General features: G+C 50.0%; 2 protein-coding genes across 4 annotated transcripts in view; one reads left to right on the forward strand and one right to left on the reverse strand.

Annotated features, from left to right (window-relative positions):
• LOC137790260 (neurofibromin) overlaps positions 1–22,725 on the reverse strand; it is a 37,431-nt gene extending 14,706 nt beyond the window's left edge. Inside the window, exons 1-35 of one of the 3 annotated variants that reach the window (XM_068584322.1) lie at positions 22,457–22,725; positions 20,060–20,203; positions 19,350–19,433; positions 18,732–18,922; positions 18,527–18,633; positions 18,342–18,409; positions 17,966–18,041; positions 17,613–17,770; positions 17,242–17,415; positions 17,030–17,158; positions 16,526–16,600; positions 16,051–16,182; positions 15,833–15,970; positions 15,636–15,749; positions 15,429–15,508; positions 15,121–15,244; positions 13,382–13,625; positions 13,218–13,291; positions 13,053–13,136; positions 12,278–12,655; positions 11,913–12,052; positions 11,405–11,527; positions 11,134–11,217; positions 10,938–11,054; positions 10,529–10,710; positions 10,240–10,451; positions 9,852–10,013; positions 9,449–9,546; positions 8,890–9,025; positions 7,778–7,840; positions 5,543–5,701; positions 5,216–5,313; positions 4,582–4,728; positions 4,331–4,477; positions 3,773–3,883 (exon numbers count right to left, since the gene is read on the reverse strand). In XM_068584322.1, the coding sequence (XP_068440423.1) occupies positions 3,773–3,883; positions 4,331–4,477; positions 4,582–4,728; positions 5,216–5,313; positions 5,543–5,701; positions 7,778–7,840; positions 8,890–9,025; positions 9,449–9,546; positions 9,852–10,013; positions 10,240–10,451; positions 10,529–10,710; positions 10,938–11,054; positions 11,134–11,217; positions 11,405–11,527; positions 11,913–12,052; positions 12,278–12,655; positions 13,053–13,136; positions 13,218–13,291; positions 13,382–13,625; positions 15,121–15,244; positions 15,429–15,508; positions 15,636–15,749; positions 15,833–15,970; positions 16,051–16,182; positions 16,526–16,600; positions 17,030–17,158; positions 17,242–17,415; positions 17,613–17,770; positions 17,966–18,041; positions 18,342–18,409; positions 18,527–18,633; positions 18,732–18,922; positions 19,350–19,433; positions 20,060–20,203; positions 22,457–22,516 (4,613 nt within the window). In that variant the 5' untranslated portion in view covers positions 22,517–22,725. Of the gene's footprint in view, positions 1–3,772; positions 3,884–4,330; positions 4,478–4,581; positions 4,729–5,215; positions 5,314–5,542; positions 5,702–7,777; positions 7,841–8,889; positions 9,026–9,448; positions 9,547–9,851; positions 10,014–10,239; positions 10,452–10,528; positions 10,711–10,937; positions 11,055–11,133; positions 11,218–11,404; positions 11,528–11,912; positions 12,053–12,277; positions 12,656–13,052; positions 13,137–13,217; positions 13,292–13,381; positions 13,629–15,120; positions 15,245–15,428; positions 15,509–15,635; positions 15,750–15,832; positions 15,971–16,050; positions 16,183–16,525; positions 16,601–17,029; positions 17,159–17,241; positions 17,416–17,612; positions 17,771–17,965; positions 18,042–18,341; positions 18,410–18,526; positions 18,634–18,731; positions 18,923–19,349; positions 19,434–20,059; positions 20,204–22,456 lie in introns of all 3 variants that reach the window. The other 2 variants (XM_068584321.1, XM_068584323.1) reach the window with 2 other exon arrangements.
• On the forward strand, positions 1,134–3,235 carry LOC137791047 (oligodendrocyte-myelin glycoprotein-like). Its single transcript, XM_068585751.1, has 2 exons — positions 1,134–1,309; positions 1,759–3,235. Exons 1-2 carry the CDS (start codon positions 1,134–1,136, stop codon positions 2,690–2,692), a joined length of 1,110 nt encoding a protein of 369 aa, XP_068441852.1. The 3' UTR covers positions 2,693–3,235.
• Positions 22,726–24,096: the final 1,371 nt, after the last annotated feature.

Genomic DNA, 24,096 nt, shown 5'->3' on the forward strand with positions numbered 1-24,096 from the left:
TGAAGACATTTTGTTGAACGAGAAGTTTAATTTGTTTGTTTTATTGCTTCTGAAGACGGAGATAGTTTTGTGTGTTGTAGTTTGACATATGCTTTTAATGTCATACTTTTACAGCCTCCAATGACCAACTTAAACACATTCAAAGCCGTCTTTTTAAAAGTTTTTAAAGAATTTTACTGAAAATGAACCAACAGCGACACGAGCACCACGTGAAGAAAACCACCCAAAATAAATATATATATTTTGTATATATTTGTGAACATATATTTGTATTTTATTTATATATATATATATATATATATATATATATATATATATATATATATATATATATATATATATATATATATATATATATATATATGTCTTCACCCCCCACTGCTGCACAGAACACTGAGGCTCCGCCCCCTTCGCCCCCACTGCTCAGAGCGCTGAGTGTTTGTTTATTCAAAGTTTATAGTTTAGTAACAGTAAACGCATCCAAACTGCACCAAATTAGGACACACACACACACACACACAATGGGCCGGCTTGCTGCTGCAATACCCCCCCCCCCCTCTTCCTCAAACCTGCAGCTGCATCAGAAGCTGAGTGGCAGCAGGAGGGGGCGGGGCTTAAGGCAGCATGTCTAGAGCCACAACATCACAGCAGCGAGGAGGAAAGAGAACGAGAGACCGAAGGAGGAGGAACCGACCGGAGGGATGAGCGAGCAGCGCTAGAGGAGAGGATGAGGTGAGTGACAAAGAGAGAGAGAGAGAGAGAGACATTCCTTCTGAATGCAGTAAACAACGGCGCTATGCAGATCTGCTGCTGTTAGCTGTGTCCGGACACTGTGGGGAAGAAGTCCAGCATGCAATGTAAACGGAGGGATGTAGCGATGGACAGAACACACACACACACACACACACACACACACACACACACACACACACACACACACAGGAACGCAGCAGCTCTGCGGTTATGTAGCGAGTCCACTGCAGCACCGGCCCTCTGGCAGGGCTTCAAGTGGCTCTCAGCAGGACTGCAGCTCATTGTGTTAATGTGTGTGTGTGTGTGTGTGTGTGTGTGTGTGTGTGTGTGTGTGTGTGTGTGTGTGTGTGTGTGTGTCGCCCTGCAGCGCCGTGAGGACCATGAGCCTGCTGCTGCTGCTGGGCGGGCTGCTGGCGGGCCGGGTGGCGTCCGTGTGCCCGAGCGTGTGCTCCTGCAGCCGGGGCCACCGCATGGTGGACTGCTCCTCCAGGGGCCTCACCAAGCTGCCGCCCGGCCTGCAGCACAACATCAACTACCTCAACCTGTCCTTCAACAGGTGAGCGGCTCTTCTGCTGGGGGGCGGAGTCACAAGTAAACTGTCTGCAGCTTTTTAGTGTAGAAGTCTATGCTTCATGTGTTAAAGCTGCATTCTCTCTCCTGACCACCAGGGGGCGACTCCTCTGGTTGTATAGAAGTCTATGCTTCATGTGTTAAAGCTGCATTCTCTCTCCTGACCACCAGGGGGCGACTCCTCTGGTTGTATAGAAGTCTATGCTTCATGTGTTGAAGCTGCATTCTCTCTCCTGACCACCAGGGGGCGACTCCTCTGGTTGTATAGAAGTCTATGCTTCATGTGTTAAAGCTGCATTCTCTTTCCTGACCACCAGGGGGCGACTCCTCTGGTTGTATAGAAGTCTATGAGGAAATGACTACTTCTCTCTTGGTTCACTCCCTCAGTAAACACTGTAAAGTACATCTAATGTGTTTTGTCCACCCTTCTGGCAGCCTGCAGGGTCTGGACAGCCAGCTGACCCACTACGCCCACCTGCGGACTCTGGACCTGTCCTTCAACCGGCTGGAGGCGCTGCCCCCCGGCCTGCCGCGCTCGCTGTGGGACATCCGGGCGGCGGGGAACCACCTGCGCTGGCTGGACAAGAACGACACGGCCTACCACTGGAACCTGAAGGCGCTGGACCTGTCGGACAACGAGCTTGAGCGGGTGGTCTTCATCAACAACACGCTGCCGAGCCTCCGGCACCTGAACCTCAGCCGCAACCGCTTCTGGACCGTGCCCACCAACATGCCGCACAACCTGGCGAGCGTCGACCTGTCGCACAACTACCTGGCGCGGATCCTGCCGGGCTCGCTGGACCGGCTGCCGAGGCTGACCCGGTTCTACCTGCACGCCAACCGCTTCTCCCGCTTGCCGGAGGGGGCGTTCCAGAAGCTGGCGGCGCTGGAGGTGCTGACGCTCGGGGACAACCCCTGGGCCTGCGAGGAAGAGGAGAACATCGCCAAGCTCCTGGCGTGGGCGGAGCAAACCCGCGCCACCGTCCTGGGCTGCCCCTGTTACACCAAACCCGTCTGCGGGCGCCAGGCGGCGGCGGGGAGGGAGCGACACTCTGCGCCGTTCACGGAGGAGCCGCCACTCTGGGTCGACGGGCCGTCGCCTGGTCACCCGGCCGACTGGGCCCTCTTCGAGGCGGGGAAGTATCAGGACCGATGGGGCGCCAATGACTCGGCGGGCCGAGAGGCGTTCGCGTGGACGCCGCCCACCAGCTCGGGCCGGGCCTCCACGCACACGAGCGCGACGGCACGACCGCCCGGTACCAACAAGTCCAGAGCGGCGAGTTCCAGGAACAAGAGTCACGGACTCCTCAGTGACTCTCAAACGTTTCCGCTGATTGTTTTAGTCCTGACGGCCCTCAACACCTTCTGAACCTCAAGTAATGGATCCAGAACCTGCTGGGGACTCCACCTCGCTCCTTCATTTTCATTTCTCTGACTGTTACTGCCTTCTGTCACCCATCATCAAGTGTATCTCCATGTTTTAATGTCTCTGACGCAAACAAGAAAGAACTACTAAATATCTGAACATCTAGTTTAGTGACAGTAAGACCTCCTGGACTGGTTGGAGGTGTTCCAGGACAATACAGTGAATCCCATAGGATTTCATGGAAAATACCACAGAAAGCCACAAGTTTCAGCAGACCTCCGGTCCGACAAGGGAAGAGAACTTGGTGGACGTTATGGGTCTCGAGGTAAAATCTGAACCACGACTGCAGTGTTTGTGCCATTGACGAGGATTCAATGAACTCAAACTAAACTCCATCACTCAGAGAAGAAGTTCAACCGGCTATTTTCTATCAAATGTCAAAAGATTTAACCAACTATGTACGAAACGCCATTAAAGTGAGGTTCAACGCCTCCAGACGGACTGTTGACTGGACAGAGATCCCAAATAAAAAACACACGAAGAAGAACAAAGCGATTGATTATCAACACAAACTAAATAAAGGTAGATGATCGTAAAAAAAAAGATCTGATCTGATTTTTTTTGTACGTTTGCTTCCTTGAACGTGAGCTAACAGCTCATTGGTGCCGATGTCCAACATAACATCGGGTTTAAAATGTACCTAAAGCTCAAGTAAATATATATAGAGGATCAAGTAAACGTATAGCAGACCAAGTAGATGACAAAAAGGTTGACGAGATATTGTTGTAGAGAAACATCGGAGCGTTTTAAGGTTGAAGCGTAGCATGAAGCAGTAAAAGCGCTAACGTCACACCCCGATGGAAAGGCAGAGGGAACAAGGTTGAAGGGTAGCATGAAGCAGTAACACGGGAAAAGCTCTTCAGCTCACGGGATCAAGCCAACGATCCTCCTCTCAGTCAGGAATGTTTCCGTAAAACACACACAAAGCTTCTCCTGCTTTGCTAGAACCTTTCAGACGAAGGCTCGCCTGCGACCCGGCACCACTTCGAAACAAGTCAGACCCGAAAGGGAACCGGGACGTACCTGCGGGCCACGTAGTAGAACACGGGGTTGCCGGTCTTGGAGGTTCCTGCCTGGTAGAAGATGTTGAGGGTCTTCAAGGCCTTGAACTCCTCTTTCTCATGGACCTGGTGCCTAAAAGACGAACCAGAGACCCGAGGATCAGTCTCACCCTCACGTGTTTCACAGGAAGTGGTGTAACGGACCGTTGATCCGGACGATGGGATGTTTCTCTAGTCGCCGATCATGTGACTGCAGAGTTTACATTTTGACCAATGGATTTCCATGACTTTTACCCAAATTGCAATGACTTTTAACCAAATATCCATGAGCAATGTGTGAAATGTGTGTGTAGACAGTAAAAAGTGATAAAATGTAGTATTTAAACTAACAATGAGGATTCAAAGCATACAGTAAACCTTAAATGACTCAAATGAATGAGAGACAATAGTTTGATGAAAAGAATAAACATTTATATAGATGCCTGTATGGATGCTGCTGATATTTTGAGTCTCTTTCTTTTAAGAGCAGATTCATTATTTATAACTCAGAAAACCAGTTCGTCGCTGGGAGGAAGGCTACCTGGTCATGAACTCCTCGAACTTGGAGCTGGTCAGGTTGAGGCTGGACCAGTGCGTGTCCGCCACTGGTTTGTGCTCCGGAGGCCCCAGGTAGGCCAGCAGGGTGGCCATCTTGTCGAAGGGTCGCCTGCCCACGGCCTTGTGGTCCCTGGGGATTGGATCATAAAAAAGAAAAGGGACCGCCGTCAACCAAACACGAGGGGTGGGAACAGAGCCGGCCACCAGCTGGCTGAACTGGGGGTCGCACCGCACCTGTTGCTGGACAGGTACTGGCCGATGCGCTCCTGGTTGTTCCACAGCAGCCGGTGGAGGGCCAGGACGTTGCCGTCGCTGATGAAGGACAGGCTGTGGTTCACCGAGTCGCTGGGCGGGGAGTCGGAGGCGATGTCCAAGAAGAACCTGAGAGGGAGAGGTAACACTTTGAAAAAACACCTTGCTCGAAAATGTCAATGTTGATGTGTGAATATCAGTCTATATGTGAACATTCTTTCTGCAAAGGTTGACTTTGATAAAGTACAGCAGAACAAAGTTACAGAGGGTTTAGAACCGAGAACATTCAGGAGAGGACTCATTGGGCCCAATAGCCCCAATGGGTTCATTGGGGCCCAATGGACCCAATGGGGCTATTTGAATTTTCTCATGTACCAGACCATATATTTAACTTGTATATTACTTCTGGTGTTCAATACATCCAAATACAGCAGTTTGGGGCTTTTTCTTTATAAAACAAGCTATGATTTACAGTTTTATATAACAATCTGCCCCTTTAGGGGCAGTCTGGGTGGAAACAACCCACAAACGCAAAGGTTTATGGGTAAAAGGAACAAGCGGTTGGCTTTACGACAGGTTAATACTGGTCGAGGGTCAGGCGGGACGAGGGTCTCACTTTCTGGCCGAATCAAAGTTGCTCTTGACGAAGTCGTTGAAGGGCCTCATGTGTTCTTCTTTCGTAAACAGGACGTGGTTCGCGATGCTCTGCAGAATCTAAAAGAAAGGAAAAGACAGGAAATGTGCACCATGCGTCAAAAACAATGCCAGAAATAAACCGCTGGTCTCGTTCCTTAAAGCAGACTGAAGGAAAGTGGCTCTGAAGGTGAAGCGGACCAGTTTGAGTCCTGAAACCCAGACATGAGTCAGCACATTTCTACTTCCTGTCCGGTCTGGAAGGCAGCATAGCCCCGCCCCCCAGTGCTATCTACCTGTCTGTATTTACCTTGGACATGAGTTTGAGCCCCCGCTCTATCCGGGGGAGGGGCTTCTTCTCCAGGATCCCGGCCTCGTACGGCGACACGATGGCCGGGTTCACGAAGCGCAGGAACATGGCGCTGCCCACCGCACCAATGCTGTTCTGAGGGAACCGCTGACTCACCACCTGAGGGGGAGGGAGGAGGGAGGGAACGAGGGAGGACGGAGGGACCAAGGGAGGACGGAGGGGAATAAGGGAGGGAACAAGGCAGGGACCAAGGGTGGGAGGAAGGGAACAAGGGAGGACGGAGGGACCAAGGGAGGGAACAAACAGGGGAATGTAGAGCAGAAGAGAGAGAGAGGGGTTCAGACATCTCTCAGTACATTTGAAGAGCAGAAGGAAAGAAGTGATGAACCAAATAAACATGAATCAATGTGGGCAGCAGAGGAGGAGGAGGAGGAGGAGGAGGAGGAAGAGCAGCAGGAGGTAAAAGGTGTCTGAGGGAGGAGGACGCATGAAGAGAGACTTTGAGCCCAGTTCCCCTTGGGCTGTAACCAGAGGACGAAAGGTTCTCGACCCGGTTACAGTGCAAAGAGAGAGAGAGAGACAGAGAGAGAGAAAGAGAGAGAGAAAGAGAGAGAGAGAGAGATAGGAGGGGCGAGAGAGGAGGGCAGCTGCTGGAGAACGAAGGAAGGAGGCGGAGCCATGAGTGTGATGAAGCAGTGGATGGGGAGGTGAACCCAGAGAGGTGATCACACCCTCCCGTCTTTCTCGGCCTCGAGAGCCAAACATCAGACGACCGTTTGCCTCAAAAGCTCCGAACCCAGAACCCTCTGGATGAATTCTGACTCTTCTACAGGTCAGGAGCCGCTTAGTGTTTGTCGTTTGGCTCACTGACTCATTTATATTGGTTGAAGTCCTGAACATGATGAAAGATGAGAACAACGTGTCGTCTGCATAGAAGTGTGCGGATATCTATTCCATCAGTTTCTGCTCTTTGATGCTTCGGCACCGAGACGAGAAAAGAGAAAAGACTGAGACCAAAACCCAAACGGCTCCATTCACCTCCTCTTACTCTGAAGTTCTGTGGTTTTATTGTATTTACATGTGAAGGATTAAATGCTTTTAACATAAGGTCCCTTTCTAGTCCACGACATGTCAACATTCACACAAAGACACACACACACACACACACACAAAATGGTGCAGGGCCCCATCGGGGTGGACTTCCTGGTTCCAAGAAGGAACCACAGACGCACCAACGAGTCCTTCACTCTGAAGCCGGAGAGCTGTGTGGTCTGGTTTCAGACTTCAAAATAAAAGCCCTGCTCTCTGGAAACAGAACCAGGACTAGAGGTAGAACACAGGTTTAGAACCAGGACTAGAGGTAGAACATGTCTTTAGAACCGGGACTAGAGGTAGAACACATGTTTAGAACCAGGACTAGAGGTAGAACATGTCTTTAGAACCAGGACTAGAGGTAGAACACATGTTTAGAACCAGAACTAGAGGTAGAACATGTCTTTAGAACCAGGACTAGAGGTAGAACACATGTTTAGAACCAGAACTAGAGGTAGAACATGTCTTTAGAACCAGAACACGTCTTTAGAACCATAACATGTTTTTGATGATCCATCACAACGTTGAGCTTTTAGTCGTCTGCTCTGAAGCGTTTCCTCACACACGGTGCGTTCAAGGACCGTTGTAAAGCTGAAAATCAGTAGTGACGAACACCAAAACCCACGCTTCAGAACCAGAACGGGTTTTGAACGGGTTCTCTGAATACAGAACCGGGCGTGAGAGCGCTGAGAGTCCAGCAGGCCACTTCATGAGATTAAACCATCGGAGAGGAAAGAGGAAAGGAATCGAACCCCCGGGCAGACGGAGGCCTGCTCGCCAGAACATTTCATCCCGCCTGTGTGTCGCGCGTCGGCCCGAGGCGTTCAGGTGCCTTCAGGTCGACGTGTTGAAACGAGCCAGAGCGTGAGGACATGTTCTGCGAGAACGTCTCCGGGAGAGAAGAAGGTTCCCTGTTAATCGAAGACGTCAGATGAGGCGTCGACATTAGTAGATGATCGTAGAAGACGGAGAGCCGAGCATGAGAACAGAAACAAGAACATCCAGAGACACCAAACGTCTGGCAAACAAAATGAAGAAACCAAAACAAATTAAATGAGTCAAAATGCAAAAAAAAAAAAGCCGTTTTTTTTTTTTGCTTTAGGGGAAAAAGGTTCTGAGGGAAAATAGATTCTGCAAACTTACTGCTTTTTTGTTTTCCTTTTTTTCTTTTACTGTTGCTTTATTCAGTAGAGAGTGGCAAGTAGCCTACAGAACAGAGATGAGCACAGTCATGTCACAGCGCCGGCTACACACACACACACACACACACACACACACACACACACACACACGACCATCACATCTAGTAAAACACAGGAAAATTAAATCACAGCTGCCGTTAGAAAAGTGTCCATCACCGCTGAGGGGACGCAAGCGTGTCCATGCATGAGCCAGCGTGTGTGTGTGCGTGTGTGTGTGTGTGTGCGTGTCTACAAGAAGGAAATCCAAGATGGAGAATGATAAATCAAAGATGTCAACAAATGGAAAATACAACAAAAAAATAAATGAAATAAATCGGTGATCAGAAAACCCAGACCTTGTTTTACGGAGCTTCCTGTGTGTGTGTGTGTGTGTGTGTGTGTGTGTGTGTGTGTGTGTGTGTGTGTGTGTGTGTGTGAGCGCAGTTGGAAATAAATATATTTAATAATATAAGACGGAGCGACAACTGTGATCACACCTAATACACCGTTTAGAGGTAAAAGAATACAACCAGAGGAGTCGCCCCCTGGTGGTCAGGAGAGAGAATGCAGCTTTAACACATGAAGCATAGACTTCTATACAACCAGAGGAGTCGCCCCCTGGTGGTCAGGAGAGAGAATGCAGCTTTAAAGACTCCAGGTCTTAGGTTTAGGTGTGATCACACTGGGGTTTTAAATGTTTATATTTAGCTGCTATTGCTCATAATTATTAATAATAATAATAAATATAAAAACAAGGTCCTGGTTCAGAGTCACAGGGTTTCTGGCCCTCGGCAGCACTGAGCATGTGCAAACAGAGAGCAGGAAGTAGAGGAGGCGGAGCTTGAAATGTGTCAGTGATGCTGCACACAGGTGAGGCAGAGCAGCTGAGAGAGAGAGAGAGAGAGAGAGAGAGAGAGAGAGAGAGAGAGAGAGAGAGAGAGAGAGAGAGAGAGAGAGAGACAGAGACAGAGAGAGAGAGACAGAGACAGAGAGACAGAGACAGAGAGAGAGACAGAGAGAGAGAGAGAGAGAGAGAGAGAGAGAGAGCGAGAGAGAGAGAGAGAGAGAGACTACCTGGTAGAGACAGTGGCAGACGCTGCGTAGCTGAGGAGGGAACTCGCTGGACGAGCCGATGATGGCCTGGAAGAACCGCTCTGTGATCTGCAGCAGGTTCCTCTGGTTCTCCTCCAGGTTCTCTCCTTGTTCCAGCCTGAGAGACGACGAGCAGGAGGAACACGGAACATCCAGTCAGAGACGAGCAGGTGAAGGTATAGAAGAGTGAAGGGTTGTGTAGTCTGTCCTCTCTGCTGCCCTCTGCTGGCGGCTTGAGAGACCTGCACCCTCACGTTTATTAGCGCCCCCTTTAGGCCGTTTTCCATATTTTGTTGCATCAAAAATCGGTAATTTAAATCCCCCGTAGTGCAGTTAAAGGACCCAGACAGCTGACCCCTCCTGCCTATATGTCCCAGGATGCACCGCGTGCACAGAAGTAAACTCAGAACTGTCATTTACAGACACTGAACGCATCCTCCGTCTCTCTCAGATCAACTCTGGAAATCTTCCCGGCGCTTCAACGACCTGAAACTCACAGGAAGCGGTCCGGCCGACTTCCTGTCGGTCCGGCTGATCTCACCTGGTGGGGTCCACCTCAAAGCTGATGTGCTCGGGCGTCGTGATGACGCCTCTCAACAGCGGCTCCAGCAGCTTCTGCAGGTACGCCGCCCCGTACACCTGACCCGCAACACAGGTGTTACAGTTATAATATAGATATAGTGATGATGATGCACACGTCATGCTTCACGTGTTCACTCCAAACGCGGTTACACACACATTCAAATGCACAGGTTTGAACTGTTAGCATAGCATCGATGGAACCAGACTCCATTCAGAAAACAAGCGATTTAAGAGTCGTTTGCTCGTCGTCTCGTCGACAGAACGTACGGAGAATAAATTCAGACTTTTTTTACTCATTTTCATCATGAAGTCATTATTTCGGCATCGTTTTTTACCCGTTGCAGTGAACTCTTCCTCCTCACCTTGAAGCAGAAGGTCATGATCTTGCTGGCCAGGCTGTTTCCTCTGAAGAGCGTCTGCATGGAGTCGGCCAGCTCCACCTCCTTGGAGAACATGTTCCACAGCAGCTGGTAGAGGAGGTGCCGCGAGTCGAACAGCGTCACCAGGACACGGGCGAGCTCGTCCTGTGCGCACGCACACACACGCACACGCACACACACACACACACACACCAAAGTGTTAGACTTTTAACATGTAGGTTGTAGCCAACATACCAGTGTTTAGACCAACAGGAGCAGAGCTGGTGACGTTAGCAGCAGTGAGAGCGAGCACTGGGCTGAAGGTAAACGATTGACGTTCTCATGATGCGTTCAGGCGCCGCTCTGTGAAAACGGGCCATGCGGTACCCACCCACTGGGAGCCCGGCACCACGTTGGCCAGCGCCATGGCGATGGGCAGCTCCCCCTGGTCCCCCATCATGGTGACCAGCTCCACCAGCCGCTCGAAGCGGTCGGCCAGCACCGTCTCCGCCAGCGTGTCGAACTCCGTCCCCTGCTGCAGGATCTTGGTGAGCACCTCCATGAAGGTGGCCCGGGTCTGCAGGTCCTTGTGGTAGCCCAGACCTGCAGGGAGGAGGGAGGAGGGGTTTATGTAGCATTTAAATACAGAGCAGGATGCATTGTGAGGGGCGGGGGCTCACCGATGGAGTGCATGAGGCCGCTGTCCACGTTGGCGTTGAGCAGGTTGGACATGGCGAGCACGGTGCAGTGGCGCAGCGAGGCCAGGCGGCGGGACATGCCGCGCTTGCGCCCGCCCACCGCCTGGCCCTCGTCCTCCACCTCGCTGCAGTCGTTCAGCAGGTTCATGAACAGGGTGAAGTACCTGCACGGCGCAGCGGGGGGCGCCAGTTACACACACGCTGACCAGTGGACTGACACGGCTTTTAAACAGTTTCATGACTTTCAACCAAACTTCTGATTATAACTGAAAACGGAGAGAAGTTTGATTCAATGTTAAAACAACTTTTACTCATTTGTGTATTCTTTCACTCTCTTTTGTTTCAGGTGAATTCGTGAGGATGAGGAAGATGAGAGCAGGTGAGTTCTTACTTGAGGAAGAGCTGAGATTTGGCCTCCATGAGTTCTACTCCGTCTCCCTCCTCCGGCTGAAGGGGGAGACCAGCGAGCAGGGAGACCACGGCCTCCATGCTGGCCTGGTCCAGGTCCCTACACACACACACACACACAGTGAGGAGGAAGCTCTCTCTCTCGTAGCTTTAGTTGCGTTCATGTTGCGTTCACGCACCTCGTCAGACACTTGATGTCGTCGTCAGCCGCCTGGTTGGAGGTTCCCATCACCCAGTCGGTCAAATACTCGACCATCTTGTTCCTGTGGAGGAGGAAGAAGAGTTTGATGTGGCTCAGTGTTAAGACCAACAGGAGGAGAGCTAGTAACGTTAGCAGCACCGCTAACGGAGAACCAGCGGAGGTTCACTTCAGTTACATGGTGATGCGTTCAAACGAAGGCTTCAGCCTCCGGTAATATGGATCATGAGTGATCATGTGACCCCTCTGACCTGAACTTCATCTCCTGGCAGAAGGACAGGTCGTCCCGTCTCTCCATCATCACCTCCACCAGCTGGCACAGCTTGGTCTTGATCTGGATGGCGTGGACCGCGTTGCCCAGGATACGCACATACCTGAGGGATGCAGCGCGGATCAATACCAGAGAATGCAGCTTTAACACGTGAAGCATAGACTTCTATACAACCAGAGGAGTCGCCCCCTGGTGGTCAGGAGAGAGAATGCAGCTTCAACACATGAAGCACAGACTTCTATACAACCAGAGGAGTCGCCCCCTGGTGGTCAGGAGAGAGAATGCAGCTTCAACACATGAAGCACGGACTTCTATACAACCAGAGGAGTCGCCCCCTGGTGGTCAGGAGAGAGAATGCAGCTTCAACACATGAAGCACAGACTTCTATACAACCAGAGGAGTCGCCCCCTGGTGGTCAGGAGAGAGAATGCAGCTCTAACACATGAAGCACAGACTTCTATACAACCAGAGGATGGTTCAGAGCGTACCTGACCAGGTTGAGCATCATGGTCTCGATGCTGGCCTGCCCCAGGTGTTCAGAGCTGCCCTCTGTGTGGTTGTCCAACAGGTTCTTCATGATGGCGATGGTCTGCTCCACAAACTGGGTGTTGGTGTCGTTGATGGGAACCTGGAAACAGGAGAACAGCTGAGTGCAGGAACAAAACCAGTTCCTGGTTATTTTAACTCTTGAGTATTGACGAGGTTCAGAGTTATCGGTTCTGCTGTGGGTACTTTAGAAGTTGTAGAGGGAGATATTCTGAAAATTCTGTTCCATCAGTTTCCCCCTCAAGGCCGTGTGGCATTTCAGAGAAAATTATTTGATTTGAGTTAAAAAAACAACCTCTATACCCACCGGTCCCTGCATGTCGAAGAACTTCCCGATGCTGTTCCTCAGCTTGTTGAAGAGCATCGGGTACAGCGCCGGGCTGAGCTCCAGGCCCAGCAGGTCCTTCACGTTGGTGCGGACGTGCAGGCCGACCCGGTCGTGCCCGCACACCAGCAGCGCCAGCAGCCGGTCCACAAAGCGGCCCACGGGCGTCTCGCTGGAGGCCGAGGAGGAGCAGGAGGAGGTGGAGGCCACCGGGTTGGAGGCGTCGCAGGGCACCATGGAGGGCTTGCGCTCGCTCATGGGGCCCATCGGCGGGCTGTAGGTGGCCGGGCCCGGGGTGCTGCGCTGCTGCAGGCACACGCCGCCCAGAGCGCACAGGAAGCCCGTCATGTTGATCCACTCCTGGAGGGGGCGGCAGAGAGGTGAACGGGTTCAGAGCAGGGGTCATACACATTCTAACCAATGGATTTCCATGACTTTTAACCAAAGTTACATGACTTTAAAAAACAAATGTCCATGAGCAAACATGTAGTGAAATGTAAATAAAACACATTTACACAACTTTTACTACACTTTGAGGACTTTTCCAGGCCTGGAAATAACAGTTTTAATATTCCATGACTCTTCCAGGTTTTCCATGACCGTATGAACCCTGTTATATACACATGTCGACATCCTTCTCTTGTTATCCATGCGCTCTCGTTGGCTACAGTCTGAGACGCTGATTCTTCTGGTGCGCCAACAACACAATTCATGTAAATAAGCAGTAAATAGAAGGTTAAATCGTCTCAAGGCCTACCTGTCCGTCTTCTGCCTTGTTTTTAGGGAAGTTGAGGATCTGCTTGGTGACCTGGTCCCACTTGGTGTACGTGTCCTCCCAGGCCTGCAGGCGGACGGTCAGCGGGTCAGAAACACAGAAAACATGGCGTTTACGTCGAGAAGCGCGAGTCTGACCCGGGTTTACCTCGATGTTTCCTGGTGTGGGGTGCTCTATCCTCCGGAGCAGAGCCATCACCCTCTTCTGGGAGGTGGACCGGCCTGGGGAGCAGAACAAGGCTGTTGGTAAAGACTAACAAAACCAAGACTGTGAGTAGAGACTAGACCCAGACTGTTGGTGCCGGTACTGACCCGGGCCCATCACGTTGCTGACGGAGGCCAGCTCGCTGAAGGTGGGGTAGTTGGGCAGCATGTTCTGGACCGGCACCTCGTCGGCGGCGCTGCGGATGTCCGCCTCCTCACAGAGGTGACGGAAACACGACATGGCCACCAGCACGGCCTCGGTGTCGGGGCTCCACAGGAACATGTACAGGGACACCTCCAGCTTGGTCTGCGCCTGCCGGCACATGGGGATGGCCCCGCCCATAGTGGCACACTCCTGGAGGACAACGCACACTTTACACACACACTCTACACACTCTACATTGACACACTCTACCCTGGTGAGGATCAGGACGTTCTATACCTTTAGGCCCTGGTGAGGATCAGGACGTTCTATACCTTTAGGCTCTGGTGAGGATCAGGACGTTCTATACCTTTAGGCCCTAGTGAGGATCAGGACGTTCTATACCTTTAGGCTCTAGTGAGGATCAGGACGTTCTATACCTTTAGGCTCTAGTGAGGATCAGGACGTTCTATACCTTTAGGCCCTGGTGAGGATCAGGACGTTCTATACCTTTAGGCTCTAGTGAGGATCAGGACATTCTATACCTTTAGGCCCTGGTGAGGATCAGGACGTTCTATACCTTTAGGCTCTGGTGAGGATCAGGACGTTCTATACCTTTAGGCCCTGGTGAGGATCAGGACGTTCTATACCTTTAGGCCCTGGTGAGGATCAGGACGTTCTATACCTTTAGGCTCTAGTGAGGATCAGGACGTTCTATACCTTTAGGCTCTAGTGAGGATCAGGACGTTCTATACCTTTAGGCCCTGGTGAGGATCAGGACGTTCTATACCTCTAGGCCCTGGTGAGGATCAGGACGTTCTATACCTTTAGGCCCTGGTGAGGATCAGGACGTTCTATACCTTTAGGCCCTGGTGAGGATCAGGACGTTCTATACCTTTAGGCTCTAGTGAGGATCAGGACGTTCTATACCTTTAGGCTCTAGTGAGGATCAGGACGTTCTATACCTTTAGGCTCTAGTGAGGATCAGGACGTTCTATACCTTTAGGCCCTGGTGAGGATCAGGACGTTCTATACCTTTAGGCTCTAGTGAGGATCAGGACATTCTATACCTTTAGGCCCTGGTGAGGATCAGGACGTTCTATACCTTTAGGCTCTGGTGAGGATCAGGACGTTCTATACCTTTAGGCCCTGGTGAGGATCAGGACGTTCTATACCTTTAGGCCCTGGTGAGGATCAGGACGTTCTATACCTTTAGGCTCTAGTGAGGATCAGGACGTTCTATACCTTTAGGCTCTAGTGAGGATCAGGACGTTCTATACCTTTAGGCCCTGGTGAGGATCAGGACGTTCTATACCTTTAGGCCCTGGTGAGGATCAGGACGTTCTATACCTTTAGGCCCTGGTGAGGATCAGGACGTTCTATACCTTTAGGCCCTGGTGAGGATCAGGACGTTCTATACCTCTAGGCCCTGGTGAGGATCAGGACGTTCTATACCTTTAGGCCCTGGTGAGGATCAGGACGTTCTATACCTTTAGGCCCTGGTGAGGATCAGGACGTTCTATACCTTTAGGCTCTAGTGAGGATCAGGACGTTCTATACCTTTAGGCCCTGGTGAGGATCAGGACGTTCTATACCTTTAGGCCCTGGTGAGGATCAGGACGTTCTATACCTTTAGGCCCTGGTGAGGATCAGGACGTTCTATACCTTTCGGACTTCTTTGTCAAGAGGTGCTGTTGGACCGTACCTTGTTCTTGAGCAGGAACTTGTTCCTGCAGATCAGGATCTCCCTCAGCCATTTCAGAACCTCTGTCCCGTTGATTATTTGCTGGCCGATCAGTTTGCGGCAGATAAGGAAGAGCACCTGAGAACTGAGGAGACAAGGAAGGAAGGGAGGAAGGAAGGGATCATGAAAACCTCCAACAACGAGTTCAGAAAGTGCAGGATGGTAAAAAATTCACGTTTGTCACACAATCCAGACATTTATTGTGGGGGAAAGGTTCCTTATAATGTAAATGTTTGGATTTGTTCTCCATGCAAAGACGAGTTCAGTACCTGATGTCCCAGAAGGTCTCGATGGGGGCGTCGGGGTTCCACAGCTCGATGGTCTCTGGCTGGTGCAGAACCAACAGAGCCTGGAACCAGAACCACACACAGGGTTGTAGTTATACCGTAAAATACATATTTACACCATAATGTTCAGTTATATTGTTAAAATGACTCTAAGCCCGGTCCTCTGAAGGACCGGCAGCAGCGGCTGACCTCCATGGCTTCCTGTGACAGCTGGGTGGTGTTGGTGAGCGGCACCAGCTGCACCAGGCCGGTGATGAGCTCCGCCGTGCTGCTCTGCATCTCTGGAGCCTGCTTCACCGGGTTCTGAACACACAACAACAACAAGAGGTTCAGACCCGGCGGCGGCTCCGGCAGCAGAAGGCGGCGGCGGCGGCGGCGTGACTCACGTGCAGCATGAGCTTGGGGTCGGCGTGGATGAGCTTCACCAGCGCCAGCAGGAGGCACTTGTAGCTGCGCGTGTCCAGCTCGGTGGCCTTCTCTTTGAACTTAAGGCTGGTGGACATCTTCCCCTTGAAGGTCAGGCTCTGAGGAGCACATGGTACATCACTTATGTTCTTTTCTTCATGAAAACGTAGACGAAACATATTGTTATAGTCGTTCTCACCGGGGTCATGCGGAGAGGCGGGTGGGTGCCGGCGCCCTGGGTGACCCGGTTCAGGGTGTCTGAGAACATGAAGCGCAGCTCTCCGGAGTAGCAGTAGACGGCGTCGATCTTCGGCCACCAGTCCAGATGAGACTGGAGAGGAAGACGAGGGAGAGGAAGCACGTCAGACTCAGACGTTGCCTGTGTTCACAGAGCGAAGACCTCGAACTGAGAGCCGGGTTTTATTTAAGTTTGTTGCACCGTTTATATCTCTGTAGACACACATTTGGGTTTTCATGTTTTTCTGAAGCCTGTTCGGTTCAGTTGGATGCAATCTGCCACCTCGCCACTAGAGGCCACTAGATCTCTTTCCTTTAATATGTAACAGCTTATTTCACCCGTCAACAACAACAAGATCTGCTCTGTTGTCTTCTCTTGATCAATACTGGAGCTGAAGCGGCGTCTCGGCCGGCGTGAAGGCGCTCTGCAGACTCACGTTGGTGATGATTCTGTTCAGCGAGTTGACGAGGACGAAGTGGAAGGTGGAGGGCGAGGAGGAGGCCAGGCAGACCTGCACACACACAACACAGAGGAGGCACTTTCACTCTCAACAACACAACAACAACACAAGTTCATACAAACTCCAGGTCGTCACCCAGGAGCTCGTCATCGTCAGATTGTCCTCTTTCCGACAGTCATTGAACACATCGTGTGACAAAAGCTTCATGTGACCACATGAGGAGGAACTAGGACAGGAAGTGAACACAAGAGGAGATGAGGAGAGGACATGAGAAAGAGGAAAAGGGAAAGAGGCAATAAGGAGAGAGGAAAGGGGAGAGAGAAGATGAGGAGAGAGAGGAAAGGAGGAGGGAGGACAGAGGACACAAGACAGAGGAGGGAGGAGTGAGGAAAAGAGGAAAGAGGAGATGAGGAGAGAGCAGAGGAGGAATAGAGGAGCAGGGCTTTTATTCTGAAGGGCGTGGTCCGCCTCCCCTCGGACCTTAAAGTGCTGGTTGTTGTGAGGGTTGATGCGGAAACAGGACACGAAGCAGTCCATCATGAGCTCCACGTCGGCGTTCTGGCTGCCCGTCCCCCTCCAGAAGGGCTTCGCCGGGTTGAAGAGCAGCGCCTGAGGAGGACAAGGTCGCTGAAGGTCACTAAAGGTCATCGTCAGAAGCTACGACCGGTGATAAGCGCTGGATGAAGTCCCACCTTGAGGTCCATGACGATGGACTGCACCAGCAGGAAGATGGTGGAGTGGTCCTCCCAGTTGATGTAGGTGGAGGCTTTGCACAGCTTCACGCAGGCGATGGCGGCGCTCTCCATCAGCTGCTTGCTGCCGCCCTGACCGGCCAGAGCCTTCCTCAAGCTGTCCAGGAACAGCTTCTACACAGAGAGACACACACAGAGAGACACACACAGAGAGACACACACAGAGAGACACACACAGAGTTTGAGAAAAGGTGTCCAAGTTTGTGTGTTAGAGAGTTTGTGTATGCTCCGTTCACCTGGTTGGTCTTGCGGTGTGCATGGTGTCTTTAGAGATGGTGTGTGTGTGTGTGTGTGTGTGTGTGTGTGTGTACCTTGTTGGCCTTGCTGTCCTCCACGGTGTCTTTAGAGATGGTGTGTGTGATCTCAGGACAGAGGATGAGGAGGATGATCTGCAGAGGCCACACGGCCGCCTTCCTCTTGGCGCTCTCTGCGAAGCTGTCGACCAGGTCGAACAACTTCTCTGCAGCTTCTGAACAAAGACGAACACACACACACACACACACAAACGGACACAAACAAACACACACACAGTTAATGGCAGCAGGATTTTCAGGCCTTTCTGAAACTTTAGGAGAGTATTTGGTGTTTGTGGATTCTTAAAGGACGATGTAATCGTTGATGCAGAGTGTGAGTGTGAGTGTGTGTGTGTGTGTGTCCATCTCACCTGCCATATCGGCCTGAGGCCTCTGATAGAGCATGGTGAACTCGTCGGGGTAATTCTCCACCCAGTTCCAAAACGCCTGTGAGCGACAACAACATGAGTACAAGTACAACACGTACATTAAGGTACAAGTACAACACGTACATTAAAAAGGTACAAGTACAACACGTACATTAAAAAGGTACAAGTACAACATGTACAAGTACAACATGTACACAGCTGAAATACTAAAATACTTTCCAATCTCAGGAAAAGACAGAACTATGTGGAGGAACACATGATGTGATTAACGAGCTTTCAGACGAAGAGTCAGGCTCTGCAGCAGCAGAAGGTCAAAAGGTCACGACCCAAAAGCTCAGGAACAGAACCAGGAAGTTACCTTCTCCAGACTGTTGATGACGGCCAGCTGGGCCGGCTTCTTCAGCGCTCTGAACTTCAGCACGGTTTCTGGAAGAGAAGAAACGAGCACAGAGCTGTCAGATCTCTTCAGGTGTGAAACGGGACCCGAGCCCCCGAGAAGGGACTGGAACCCCGTCTAAAAGGACCCGTGACCCACGCCCCCACCTTGCAGCAGCCTCTTCAGCTTGCAGCAGTCCACGTTGATGTACTGCATCAGCTCGATGTCGTGGACGTCCACGTTGTCCTCGGAGCAAACCGTCAGCTCCTGCAGCCTGAGGACACACGGGAGGTCAGCGGGGCGCTTCTCACGGCCGGCCATGAGGTCACGAGGTCAAGAGGTCAAGAGGCCAAGGGGCCACGAGGTCTTTACCTGGTGGAGATGCGGCTGAAGACGGCGTTGAAGTTGTTGCAGCTCAGAGAGAAGAGCACGGCGGAGGCGGAGGCGCGCAGCTCGGCGGCGTGCTGGTGGCCTTCGCGGTACGTGTGGATGAAGTGACAGATCTCCGGCAGCAGCTGCTTCACCAGCATCGTCTCGTCCAGACGCAGGCAGTCCTTGGATTGCTGAGGACGCAGAGACAGTCTCACGGTGCGTTCAGGCTCCGCCCAGTGAACACGAGCACTGGGCCAAGGTACATGGTCAGGTCTCATGGTGCATTCAGGTGCAATCTAGTAAAATGTAGTGTTGGTGAGGAACTAGAATGAATCCAGATGTTTTCACATGATGTTTAACTTCCAGCACTTCCTGCAGGTGTTTGTATGTTTACGTAGCATGGAATTGTGGTGAAAGTCGCAGGCTAGCGAGCTAACTAGCAAGCTAGCAGAATAGGCAGGAAAGGCTCGTTGTGGCGCTTATTCTCAGCAGCCCGTCCTCGTCCCTTTTCACTTCCTGGGTGTTTGTATGTTGACGTAGCATGAAGTCGTGGTGAAAGTTGCAGGCTAGCGTGCTCACCAGTGAGCTAACTAGCGCGCTAACTGGCAAGTTACTCACCCCGGCCAGGCATTTGTCCAGAGTGTCCAGGATGATGAGCTGGGAGAGGTAGAGGTTCTTCTCAGAAGCTTCCCCGAATATCCGCTGTGAAGAACATCAGGATTCACGATTTATTTATTTAAATAAAGAAATAAAAGTGATCATAAACATGTCAGTCGTGTAGATATGAAAAGATGACGACGAAGCAAAAAAATACACTTTAAGTATAAATGTCACAGCTACAGGTGAAGAACACAACAAAAGTCATCATCATGTCCTCAAGAGGATAAAGAATAATAATAATAATAATAATAATAATAATCTGGAGGATCGGCTCACTGACTCTAAACACTCGGATGATCCTTCAGAAGTGAGGATTCATCATTAAGTAACAGATGAAGACCAGTTTGAACCAGTAAAGCTGTGGAGGCCCAGCTCCACAACCTCTGGGGTCGACGCCCCAACGCGACCATATCTAACCCAGAAGATGATGTCATGACTCATATCTAACCCAGAAGATGATGTCATGACCCATATCTAACCCAGAAGATGACGTCATGACTCATATCTAACCCAGAAGATGATGTCATGACTCATATCTAACCCAGAAGATGATGTCATGACTCATATCTAACCCAGAAGATGATGTCATGACTCATATCTAACCCAGAAGATGATGTCATGACCCATATCCAACCCAGAAGATGGCGTCTGGGAGAGGCAGAGCTCACCATGTTGTTGACGTTCTTGAGGATGGTGGTGAGGCCGCTGATGACGAGGGAGAACTTGTACTTGGAGATGTTGATCAGACATTCCTTGTTGTGCTCCGTGCTGACTTTGGTGTGAGTGTTCTGGTGTCCCACTTTGATGGGAAGCTGCAGGACGACACGGAGGAGGAAGAGGAGGAAGAGGACGATGACGCAAACAACAACACTGTTCAGCTCGCGGTGAAGCCGACACACCGTTTGATGTTTTCACTGAACACGTCAGAAACATTATTATTATCATCAACAAGTGAAACACGTTCGGTCGCGCCCACCTGCTGGTTTATCGTAACGACGTCACGAACGATGATGGATGACATCATCGTTAGTGACGTCATACATCAGGTAACGTCAGTGAGGTAATCAATGAGGTCATTGATGAGCTGAGAATTCAGTTTAAAGGTTTAAAACTCAATAAAGAAAGTTTGTTTATGTACAAGAAGAATACAGAAATGTGGACACATTTTTATAATTGAAGTATTTTTTCCTGATAAGATGAGAAGGAACCAGCGTTCCCGTCGCTCGCTGTGACGACAACACCTGTCGCTTTCCTCCCATAACACCTGAAAGTGGACGGGAGGCAACAATCTGCCCCGCGATTATTTAATCTCGCCGGATTACGCTCAGCGCGTCAAGAGGAAACAATCTCAGTATCACTAAAACAAACCCAGCGTGTCGGTTGAGGAAAGCTGGAGCGGAAGGAAGGCCGGCGCTCAGGCGGCGATGACCACGACGCGGATGCAACGCATTAAACCAACGCTGGTAATCCAGGCTGAGCCGCTAACACCCCACAAACCGTAATCCACCAACACCAGAGGCAAAGACTTCTGGAGACTTAAAGCCAAATTACTTTTAAATGGCAAACACTTAATCACCCAACACACACACACACACACACACACACACACACACGCACACACACACACAAAGACATATACTCTTGATAAGATGACTGATATCTACCAGTTGTAACTATTAAACACGTAGCGTGTGTGTCTACGTTAGCATTCCTAGTTACAAGAATATAAATAGGAGTAGAAAAATGTTGATTGTTGCACACATCAGCGGGGCCAGCAGAGTGTTTTGGAGACGGGCGGCTAGTTAGCTAGCTAGCTAGCTGTCGGCTTGTCCGTTCACGTGGAGGGGCATCTTTCTATAACGTGTGTAGCACTGAAGCATGTGACGCCAGCGCGCTAACTAGCTTGACCAACCGTGTGCTAGCTAGCCAGACAGCCAGCTAGCTAACTTCACCATGCTTTAGTGCTACATGAGTTAAAAGAAATTAAGCCACGTGCCTTATTTTTCTTTTAATGCATGTAGCACTAGCTTGACCAACTGTGTGCTAGCTTACCAGCCAGCTAGCAAGCTAACTCCACCATGCTTTAGTGCTACAGTCAAACAAAAAAAGGCACTCGTTGCAAGCTAGCCCGCGACGTCACAATGGCAACAATACACACATACACAAAAATAAAAGATGGCCGCCGCTGTGACCAAACTCCTGCTTTGCCTCGATAGTGACGACAAATTAAGCTAGTCCTACAGACACGGCAAATATAAATACCTGCTCATGTGAACTGTATTCAAAGCTTTCATTGTGGTAGCCTCACCTGTAAAGCTTTTATTGTGGTAGCCTCACCTGTAAAGCTTTTATTGTGGTAGCCTCACCTGTAAAGCTTTTATTGTGGTAGCCTCACCTGTAAAGCTTTTATTGTGGTAGCCTCACCTGTAAAGCTTTTATTGTGGTAGCCACACCTGTAAAGCTTTTATTGTGGTAGCCTCACCTGTAAAGCTTTTATTGTTGTAGCCTCACCTGTAAAGCTTTTATTGTGGTAGCCTCAGCTGGTTTCTTTCCTTCACTTGAGCACACTGCTATTTGTTTACATTACAGAGCTAGGCCTGCTAACGTTAGCTTCCTAGCCTGGCACGAGACTAACCGCTCCTCTAAAGGGCACTTTAAAAGATGACACGCGGTGCACGCGCATGCACGCGAACGTGTAGCGTTGTAGTGCGTGTTATTTATTGTGTTAAACACAGATTGACCCCCCCTCTCCCTCCTCCCCCCACGACACGGCGCAAGCCCGCAAAGGAAAAGAGGCTCCTCATCAGTGTTTCTGCAGCTGGGGACGAGAAACGGATCGCGTTTCAGCCGGAAAATAACTATCCCGGAAAATAACCATCCCGGAGAATAACTATCCCGGGGAGGAAAAACAGCGTTCCTTAAATCGGCTCTTTTTTAAAGGGAGTCTGGTGCGTGAGGGGAACTTTTACCCGGACTGGAGGGGCCTCGGGTCCGCTACCCCCTCCGCCGCCCCCCCAAAGAGAAGCATCTCGCTACACCCATCCTACTGAATCAACCCATCTTACCTGCTCATCAAATCTCGTAATCACGGCCTGGACCCACTCCACGGGTTTGTGCGCCGCCATGGCGGGAGGGAGGCTCGACGCCGAGCCGCTGGATATCCGGAGGTGAGAGTCCCGCAGCCGACGGGCTTATTTATGAATGAAAATCTGTCCCGACTCGATGGGAGAGGACGGAAGGGGGCGAGTGTTTTTTTTCCCCTTTCTGTAGGCTTCACCATGCCACCGCCATGACACACCACCGGAAGTCTTCTTCAGGGGAGGCGACGGGAGGCGGCGGAGAGAGCCGACGGGTCAAGCTGGCCCGAGTGACGGGAGAGAACCACATCCAGGAATTTATGTCGAATTAATTCACCCCAAAAACATTTTAAAACATTTTTTTTAAACATACGGAAGCTCAATTATACACTTGGAAAAAAGAAAATGAAAAGAAAACTAATTTTTCAATTAAAAGTACATTTTCTGCGTGTGTTTATAAAACATGTGACGTATACATTAAAATGTATTTATTTATATCGATAACCCCACATCATAACGCGAGTTTAGATGTTCTGCTCAACCAACCGACATAGTTTTTTTTTACCTAGGTGTCGTTCTTGTTTGTCTTATTTTGAAGTAACACCGTTCCTACTTCCGGTTGTGGCGGAGTAAACTCGGTGGGCTTGGTGGGGCGCGTGGTGCGCATGCGCCAGACAGCAGCAGGCCTATCAGGATGGTTTCTGCTCTCATTAACAATTCTTTGTCCTTCTCAGTGACTTGACTTTGTTTAATGAAAAGATTATTTTAGTATTTTAAAAGGATTTTTGATCCAAAAAAGAAACCAAGCTCTTTCTATTTTCAGAATCAGAATTTATCAATCAGCTTTATTCATAAATAAAATATTCATATATATATAATTTTCTATATATATATATACATATATATATATATATATTTGTGTAGATGTTCAGTATTTAAGTGTATTTGAAATGTGTCTCATATTACTACCTAACCTCACACTATATATACACACACACTTACCCACTTACCTCTCTTCCCTTAACTCTAAATGATGTTCTTACTTTGTATAATATATATATATATATATATATATATATATATATATATATATATATATATATATATATACAGTTTCTCTCCTGACCACCAGGGGGCGACTCCTATGGTTGTATAGAAGTCGATGCTTCATGTGTTAAAGCTGCATTCTCTCTCCTGACCACCAGGGGGCGAGTCCTCTGGTTGTATAGAAGTCTATATAAGTGACTCTACTTCTAGTTTCTAGTCTTCTTCTATACAGCATGATGTTCATTTAGTACATTATGGTCTGTTAGAGTCAAACGCACCGTCAAGCACGGACGCTTTAGGGGCGGGGCTACAAGGTCATTGACAGGTCAGAGAGACGAACGGCATCTTTGGGTCACTCCATATATGGTCACTTCCTGTTCACTGGTTGCATAAAAACAAAATGGTGGATTAGTCCACTAACCATAATAGCATAAGTCCCGCCCCCTGGCTCTGATCAGCTGATACTTGGCTTTGCTTATTTGTGGACTACCTTAATGAAGAAAACAACATTTTTCGACCCAAAACTGAAGGAACGTGATTCAAGACAAGTGTGACGATCTTTAAAAAAACAAACATTTTAT

Source organism: Clinocottus analis, unplaced genomic scaffold (assembly GCF_023055335.1).
Source record: "Clinocottus analis isolate CAN_PGR_092001 unplaced genomic scaffold, fCliAna1.0.p SCAF_2, whole genome shotgun sequence".
Taxonomy (NCBI): domain Eukaryota; kingdom Metazoa; phylum Chordata; class Actinopteri; order Perciformes; family Cottidae; genus Clinocottus; species Clinocottus analis.

Excerpts from the sequence above, each read along its gene's own strand:
- LOC137791047 (XM_068585751.1), top strand. The coding sequence starts at position 1,134 with ATGAGCCTGCTGCTGCTGCTGGGCGGGCTGCTGGCGGGCCGGGTGGCG. Across the intron at positions 1,310-1,758 it reads CTCAACCTGTCCTTCAACAG|CCTGCAGGGTCTGGACAGCC; the intron begins GTGAGCGGCTCT and ends CCCTTCTGGCAG.